This window comes from Physeter macrocephalus, chromosome 12 (genome assembly GCF_002837175.3).
Source record: "Physeter macrocephalus isolate SW-GA chromosome 12, ASM283717v5, whole genome shotgun sequence".
NCBI lineage: Eukaryota > Metazoa > Chordata > Mammalia > Artiodactyla > Physeteridae > Physeter > Physeter macrocephalus.
The window spans coordinates 17,020,734-17,030,065 of record NC_041225.1 but is presented as its reverse complement, the minus strand read 5'-3'; the positions used below and the strand labels follow the sequence as shown (position 1 = coordinate 17,030,065).

Genomic DNA, 9,332 nt, shown 5'->3' with positions numbered 1-9,332 from the left:
TTTGTTGTTTTTCCCTTGCTGCTTTTAATATGTTTTCTTTGTATTTAATTTTTGACAGTTTCATTAATATGTGTCTTGGCGTGTTTCTCCTTGGATTTATCCTGTATGGGACTCTCTGCACTTCCTGGACTTGATTAACTATTTCCTTTCCCATATTAGGGAAGGTTTCAACTATTATCTCTTCAAATATTTTCTCATCCCTTTCTTTTTCTCTTCTTCTGGGAACCCTATAATTCGAATGTTGGTGCGTTTAATATTGTCCCACATGTCTCTGAGACTGTCCTCAATTCTTTTCAGTCTTTTTTTTTTTTTAATTCTGCTCTGCAGTAGTTATTTCTACTATTTTATCTTCAGGTCACTTATCCGTTTTTCTGCCTCAGTTATTCTGCTATTGATTCCTTCTAGAGAATATTTAGTTTCATATATTGTGGTGTTCATCATTGTTTGTTTGCTCTTTAATTCTTCTAGGTCCCTGTTAAATGTTTCTTGTAATTTCTGCATTCTATATCCAAGAGTTTGGATCATCTTTACTATCATTACTCTGAATTCTTTTTCAGATTGACTGCCTATTTCCTTTTCATTTGTTTGGTCTGATGGGTTTTTACCTTGCTCCTTCATCTGCTGTGTGTTTCTCTGTCTTCTCATTTCGCTTAACTTACTGTGTTTGGGGTCTCCTTTTCACAGGCTGCAGGTTCGTAATTCCCGTTGTTTTTGGTGTCTGACCCCAGTGTCTAAGGCTGGTTCAAGGGGTTGTGTAGGCTTCCTGGTGTAGGGGACTAGTGCCTGTGTTCGGGTTGATGGGGCTGGATCTTGTCTTTCTGGTGGTCAGGTCCGTGTCCGGTGGTGTGTTTTGGGGTGTCTGTGACATTATTATGATTTTAGGCAGCCTCTCTGCTAATGCGTGCAGTTGTGTTCCTGGCTTGCTGGTTGTTTGTCATAGGGTGGGCAGCACTGCAGCTTGATGGTCGTTGAGTGGAGCTGGGTATTTGCGTTGAGATGGACGTCTCTGGGAGAGCTTTCGCTGTTTGATATTTTATGTGTAGCTGGGAGCCCTCTGGTGACCAGTGTCCCGAACTTGGCTCTCCCACCTCAGAGGCACAGGCCTGACACCTGGCCGGAGCACCAAGACCCTGTCAGCCTCACGGCTCAGAAGAAAAGGGAGAAAAAAAGAAAGAAAAAAATATTAAATTTATTAAAATAAAAAATAATTATTAAAAATAAAAGAAATTGAAAAGTAATAAAAAAGGAAAAAGAAAAAGAAAGAAAGAAAGAAGAGAGCAACCAAACCAAAAAACAAATCCACCAATGATAACAAGCACTAAAAAGTATACTAAAAAAAACCCAAAAAATAAACCCCCCAAAACCAGACAGACAGAACCCTAGGACAAATGGTAACAGCAAAGCTATACAGACAAAATCGCACAAAGAAGCATACAAATACACATTCACAAAAAGAGAAAAAGGAATAAAAAATATATATCATTGCTCCCAAAGTCTACTGCCTCAATTTTGGGATGATTCGTTGTCTATTCAGGTATTCCACAGATGCAGGGTACATCAAGTTGATTTTGGAGATTTAATCCGCTGCTTCTGAAGCTGCTGGGAGAGATTTCCCTTTCTCTTCTTTGTGCGCACCGCTCCTGGGGTTCAGCTTTGGATTTGGCCTCGCCTCTGTGTGTAGGTCTCCTGAGGGCGTCTGTTCCCGTCCAAAGAGGATGGGGTTAAGGTAGCAGCTGATTAGGGGGCTCTGGCTCACTCAGGCCGGGGAGAGGGAGTGGTATGGAATGCGGGGCCAGCCTGTGGCAGCAGAGGCCGGCATGACGTTGCAACAGCCTGAGGCACGCCATTTGTTCTGGGAAGTTGTCCCTGGATCACAGGACCCTGGCATTGGCGGGCTGCACAGGCTCCCTGGAGGGGAGGTGTGGATAGGACCTGTGCTTGTATGCATGCTTCTTGGTGGCTGCAGCAGCAGCCTCAGCATTTCATGCCCGTTTCTGGTGTCTGCGCTGATAGCCGCAGCTCACGCCCATCGCTGGAGCTCATTTAGGCGGTGCTCTGAATCCCCTCTCCTCGCACACCCCAAAACAATGGCTTCTTGCCTCTTAGGCAGTTCCAGACTTTTTCCCAGGCTCCCTCCCTGATAGCTGTGGTACACTAGCCCGCTTAAGCCTGTGTTTATGCAGCCAACCCCAGTCCTCTCCCTGGGGATTTGACCTCCGAAGCCCGAGCCTCAGCTCCCAGCCCCCACCTGCCCAGGTGCGTGAGCAGACAAGCCTCTCAGGCTGGTGAGTGCTGGTTGGCACCGATCCTCTGTGCAGGAATCTCTCCGCTCTGCCCTCTGCACCCCTGTTGCTGTGCTCTCCTCTGTGGCTCCGAAGCTTCCCCCCCGCCACCCACTGTCTCCACCAGGGAAGGGGCTTCCTATGGTGGGGAAACTTTTCCTCCTTAAAGCTCGCTCCCAGTGGTGCAGATCCTGTCTCTATTCTTTTCTCTGTGTTTTTTCTTTTTTCTTTGCCCTACCCAGGTACGTGAGGAGTTCCTTGCCTTTAGGGAGGTCTGAGGTCTTCCGCAAGCATTCAGTAGGTGTTCTGTAGGAGTTTTTCCACATGTAGATGTATTCCTGATGTATTTGTGGGTAGGAGGGTGATGTCCACGTCTTACTTTTCCACCATCTTGAACTTCTCGCTTTTATTATTTTTTTTAAATTTAATTTTTTAAAATTGCAGTCCATGTCCTTTTTTTAAAATAACATTTTCTTAGACTTTAAAATAAAGACTGTTACAAGAGACAAGGACACTACATAATGATCAAGGGATCAATCCAAGAAGAAGATATAACAATTATAAATATTTATGCGCGCAACATAGGAGCACCTCAGTACATAAGGCAAATGCTAACAGCCATAAAAGGAGATATTGAATGTAACACAATCATAGTAGGGGAGTTTAACACCCCACTTTCACCAATGGACAGATCATCCAAAATGAAAACAAATAAGGAAACACAAACTTTAAATGATATATTAAACAAGATGGACTTAATTGATATTTATAGGACATTCCATCCAAAAACAACAGAATACACTTTTTTCTCAAGTGCTCATGGAACATTCTACAGGATAGACCATATCTTGCATAACAAATCAAGCTTTGGTAAATTTAAGCAAACTGAAATCGTATCAAGTATCTTTTCCGACCACAATGCTATGAGACTAGGTATCGATTACAGGAAAAAAAAACTAAAAAATACAAACACATGGAGGCTAAACAATAAGCTACTAAATAGCCAAGAGATCACTGAAGAAATCAAAGAGGAAATCAAAAAATACCTAGAAACAAATGACAATGAAAACACTTTAACCCAAAACCTATGGGATGCAGCAAAAACAGTTCTAAGAGGGAAGTTTATAGCAATACAGTCCTACCTCAAGAAACAAGGAAAATCTAAAATAAACAGCCTAACTTTGCACCTAAAGCAATTAGAGAAAGAAGAAGAAGAACAACAAAAAAACCCAAAGTTAGCAGAAGGAAAGAAATCATAAAGATCAGATTAGAAATAAGTGAAAAAGAAGTGAAGAAAACAGTAACAAAGATCAATAAAACTAAAAGCTGGTTCTTTGAGAAAATAAACAAACTTGATAAACCATTAGCCAGACTTATCAAGAAAAAAAAGGGAGAAGACTCACATCAACAGAATTACAAATGAAAAAGGAGAAAGAAGTAACAACTGACACTGCAGAAACACAGAGGATCATGGGAGATTACTATAAGCAACTCTATGCCAATAAAATGGACAACCTGGAAGAAATGGACAAATTCTTAGAAAAGCACAACCTTCTGAGACTGAACCAGGAAGAAATAGAAAATATAAAGAGACCAGTCACAAGCACTGAAATTGAAACTGTGATTAAAAATCTTCCAACAAACAAAAGCCCAGGACCAGATGGCTTCAAAGGAGAATTCTATCAAACATTTAGAGAAGCGCTAACACCTACCATTCTCAAACTCTTCCAAAATATAGCAGAGGGAGGAACACTCCTAAACTCATTCTATGAGGCCATCACCACCCTGATACGAAAACCATACAGAGATGTCACAAAAAAAGAAAACTACAGGCTAACATCACTGATGCACATAGATACAAAAATCCTCAACAAAATACTAGCAAATAGAATCCAACAGCACATTAAAAGGATCATACACCATGATCAAGTGGGGTTTATCTCAGGAATGCAAGGATTCTTCAATGTATGAAATCAGTCAATTTGATACACCATATTAACAAATTGAAGGATAAAAACTATATGATAAACTTAATAGATGCAGAAAAAGCTTTCGACAAAATTCAACACCCATTTATGATAAAAACTCTCCAGAAAGTAGGCATAGAGGGAACCTACCTCAACATAATAAAAGCCATGTATGACAAACCCACAACCAACATCGTTCTCAATGGTGAAAAAACTGGAAGCATTTCCTCTAAGATCAGGAACAAGACAAGGTTGCCCACTCTCACCACTGTTATTCAACATAGTTTTGGAAATTTTAGCCACAGGAATCAGGGAAGAAAAAGAAATAAAAGGAATCCAAATCAGAAGAGAAGTAAAAAGGTCACTGTTTGCAGATGACATGTTACTATACATAGAGAAGCCTAAAGATGCTACCAGAAAACTACTAGAGCTAATCAGTGTATTTCGTAGAGTAGCAGGATACAAAATTAATGCACAGAAATCTCTTGCATTCCTATACACAGGTAATGAAAAATCTGAAAGAGAATTTCAGGAAACACTCCCATTTACCATTGCAACAAAAAGGATAGAATACCTAGGAATAAACCTACCTACGGAGACAAAAGTCCTGTATGCAGAAAAGTATAAGACACTGGTGAAAGAAATTAAAGGTGATACAAACAGATGGAGAGATATACCATGTTCTTGGATTGGAAGAATCAATATTGTGAAAATGACTATACTGCCCAAAGCAATCTACAGATTCAATGCAATCCCCATCAAACTACCAATGGCATTTTTTTTTTAAGATGTTGGGGGTAGGAGTTTATTTATTTATTTATGCTGTGTTGGGTCTTTGTTTCTGTGCGAGGGCTTTCTCTAGTTGTGGCAAGCGGGGACCACTCTGCATCGTGGTGCGCGGGCCTCTCACTATCGCGGACTCTCATTGCGGAGCACAGGCTCCAGACGCGCAGGCTCAGTAGTTGCGGCTCACAGGCCTAGTTGCTCCATGGCATGTGGGATCCTCCCAGACCAGGGCTCGAATCCATGTCTCCTGCATTACAGGCAGATTCTCAACCACTGTGCCACCAGGGAAGCCCCCAATGGCATATTTCACAGAACTAGAACAAAAAATGTCACAATTTGTATGGAAACACAAACGACCCCAATAGCCAAAGCAATCTAAAAAAGAAAAATGGAGCTGGAAGAATCAGGTTCCCAGACTTCAGACTATACTACAAAGCTACAGTAATCAAGACAATATGGTAATGACACAAAAACAGAAATATAGATCAATGGAATAGGATAGAAAGCCCAGAGAGAACCCACACACACATGGTCACCTTATGTTTGATAAAGGAGGCAAGAGTATACAGTGGAGAAAAGGCAGCCTCTTCAATAAGTGGTGCTGGGAAAGCTGGACAGCTGCATGTAAAAGAATGAAATTAGAACACTTCCTAACACCATACACAAAAATAAACTCAAAAAGGATTAAAGACCAAATGTAAGGCCAGACACTGTCAAACTCTTAGAGGAAAACGTAGGCAGAACACTCTATGACATAAATCACAGCAAGATCCTTTTTGACCCACCTCCTAGAGAAATGGAAATAAAAACAAACAAAAAAAAGGGACCTAATGAAACTTAAAAGATTTTGCACAGCAAAGGAAACCATAAACAAAATGAAAAGACCACCCTTAGAATGCGAGAAAATATTTGCAAACGAGGCAACTGACAAACGATTAATGTCCGAAATACACAAGCAGCTCATGCAGCTCAATCTCAAAAAAGCAAACAACCCGATCCATAAATGGGTAGAAGACTGAAGTAGATATTTCTCCAAAGAAGATATACAGATTGCCAACAAACACATGAAAAGATGCTCAACATCACTAATCATTAGAGGAATGCAAGTCAAAACTGCAATGAGTTATCACCTCAAACCAGTCAGAATGGCCATTATCAAAAAATCTACAAACAGTAAACGCTGGAGAGGGTGTGGAGAAAAGGAACCCTCCTGCACTGTTGGTGGGAGTGTTAATTGATACAGCCTCTATGGAGAACAGTATGGAGGTTCATTAAAGAACTAAAAGTAAAACTACCGTATGACCCTGTAATCCCACTACTGGGCATATACCCTGAGAAAACCATAATTCAAGAAGAGTCATGTACCACAATGTTCATTGAAGCTTTATTTACAATAGCTAGGACATGGAAGCAACCTAAGTGTTCATTGACAGGTGAGTGGATAAAGAAGATCATATATACAATGGAATATTAGCCATAAAAAAATGAAATTGAGTTATTTGTAGTGAGGTGGATGGACCTAGAGTCTGTCATACAGAGTGAAGTAAGTCAGAATGAGTAAAACAAATATTGTATGCTACACATATATATGGAATCTAAGAAAAAAAATAAAGGTTCTGATTAACCTAAGGGCAGGACAGAAATAAAGACAGAGACGTAGAGAATGGACTTGAGGACATGGGGAGGGGGAAGGGTAAGCTGGGATGAAGTGAGAGTAGCACTGACATATATACACTATAAAATGTAAGATAGCTAGTGGGAAGCAGCTGCATAGCACAGGGAGAGCAGCTCGGTGCTTTGTGACCACCTAGAGGAGTGGGATAGGGAGGGAGGGAGGGAGACACAAGAGGGAGGGGATATGGGGATATATGTATGCATATAGCTGATTCACTTTGTTATCCAGCAGAAACTAACACACCATTGTAAAGCAGTTATACTCCAATAAAGATGCTAAAATAAAATAAAATAACATTACATTCTCTTACTTGACTCAAGAATGCCCCAGGTTCATCTTAAAGTTATTTTTCCAAAGGGTTCTAATTCTTTTTTAGTGGCAGATGTCTAGAATACACTATCTTGGCACCATGTAAGTGGTAAGAGGTAAAGGGGGAAGAAATCACAGGACAGTTCACTCATGCTCGTTTTGGACACAATCTGCTTGGCGTGAATGGCCCTTGTCCCTACTATTTAGACTTTGCATTTAACACGGTTTTCATTTCTATAGCCTTATAGTATGTTCTGATTTCAGAGCAAGTTACCTATTATTATTTCTAGATTTTTTTGACCTTTTAAAAACATTCTGTTTTTTACATGAATTTTAGAATCACATGTCAAAATTCAAGTTCCAAAAAAATTTCGTTGATGTTTTAAAAAGTGTTGCATTTATTATTAGTTTAGGGTAGGATTTATCTTTTTTTGGGGCAAGATTGGGATTAATAAATGACTTCATTTTTTTCTTCCATTACAGGCTTCAGGAAAAAGCTTATAGTTTTTATCACATAACTCTTGTGTGCCTCTTGTTATAATTGTTATAGTATAATTGTTTATAGTTTTGTGTTTATGAAGAGTATCTTTTTAACATTTCTTCTATTGTCAATTAACACATATGGAAAAGTGCCTAAACCATGGATGTATAGTAATGAATTTTATTTAACCAGTAACCAGGTCAATAAATAGAACCTTGATGGCACCCTGAGGCTCCCCTGTATGCCCTTTCCTAATCACAACCCCCCTCCCTTCCTTTCCTCCTAAAGCCAGCAAATTATGGAAACTAGAGCTGCTTATTAATACATTGTTCAGTACAGGGAAATATGACAGTTAAGCAGGGGAGACTTTCTTCCCTGCCACAGAATTCTTCAGAGGTATTTACTCTGTGGTCCTTTATGTAAGGGCCAAAGAATAATATAATTGACTATTTTTAAGGCTAGCTTTATGAGACAGGCAGACTTATATTTCTTAATTCTGTTTTGTACAGAACGATTCCATCCTTGATTGAGTAAAGCAGAGATTACAATATAAATTAAAAACAGTCTTTCCAAGGTTTGTCTTGTTTAGATGTCAAAATAGTAGCCTTAGATTATCTAGCTTGATAGAGAAGCTGAAACGGTTGTTGATTTTTCTTAGTTTTATGAGGTTGTGGAAATTGCTCGGACCATTTACCAGCCTCAGCTCCCTTCCAGTGCTGCTGATCAAGATAAATGCATGGTTTCCTTTCTGCCTCTCTTAGATTTTGGTGTCCAGTTCTGTCTTGGGGCCTCTTCTCACTGTGTACTTTGTATCTGAGCTGTCTCATACTATTGCTTCAATGCCTACGTTTATCCTCATAAAATCCACTTTTATTTCCCAGACCAGGCTTTCCTGACTTGTGATTCTCTTAAATTCAAATAATTGACTTTTAGGGTCATCTTAACATCTACCTGATTGAGTTGTTAGGGATCAGGAATTTGACCAAAGTCTGGCCTAGGGAAGTTTTTGCAGAATAGGAAGTACAGAGGAAACAGCCTATGGAAATGAGTGGTTATGCTATAAAATATGTTATATTCATTATATTATTAGATATATTATCATTAGTTTCAATGTTTCATCTCTATCTTCATACAAATAGGGTCTTTATAGTTGTTTGTACCTTTTGAGAAGTGATGTTGGTATTATGCTTGAAGTGTTAATTCCAAAAACTTTGTCTTTTTCTCCCTATCTTTAACTTTCTGAAGTGCTAATTAGAAAGCGCCCATATTCTTAGAGATAGTAATAGCACTAAGTTAGTGGTGGCTTTGCCACCACTTTGTTAGTTGGGGCTCTTTTTTATTTTCAATTTGTCTCAATGAATTCATAAATGAATATCTGTTTCTGAAAAATGCAACTTTAAAATCCATAATGTTACAATTCTGTTTTGATTATAGTGGGTTTTTTTTTTAAGAAATATACTAATAACTTTTGGTTTTGCTTCTAGAAAAACTGATTGCTTATCAACGAGAATTTCTTGCTTTAAAAGAACGTCTCCGAATAGCTGAACACAGAATCTCTCAGCGGTCTTCCGAACTCAGTGCCATTGTACAGCAGTTCAAGCGTGTAGGAGCAGAAACAAACAGAAGTAAGGATACGGTGAATAAATTTTCAGGTACAGACGATATTTTTGGTTTTATGAAAAGATTTCATTTTCAACGGGTTATGTGAAATACTCTCTTTGAAAGTTGTCTAGAGTCGCTTATCAGCCAACATTTGTTACCCTCTACAGAGAGAAAAATCACCATACAAAACTTTTTCTATTGTGGTTAATTATAATTATAAAATTTAAAAA

At 39.1% G+C, this 9,332-nt stretch overlaps 1 protein-coding gene across 7 annotated transcripts in view; it reads left to right on the top strand.

Moving 5' to 3' along the window:
• The window catches only part of MGAT4A (alpha-1,3-mannosyl-glycoprotein 4-beta-N-acetylglucosaminyltransferase A), a 108,582-nt gene that overhangs the window by 40,408 nt on the left and 58,842 nt on the right, over positions 1–9,332 (top strand). For all 7 annotated transcript variants that reach the window (XR_008618813.1, XM_055088918.1, XM_028497059.2 and 4 more), the window contains one exon: positions 8,985–9,152. Coding sequence is in view for 6 of the 7 variants with exons in the window: in XM_055088918.1 (XP_054944893.1) it covers positions 8,985–9,152 (168 nt within the window). In the remaining variant the exon portion in view is untranslated. The remainder of the gene's footprint in view (positions 1–8,984; positions 9,153–9,332) is intronic.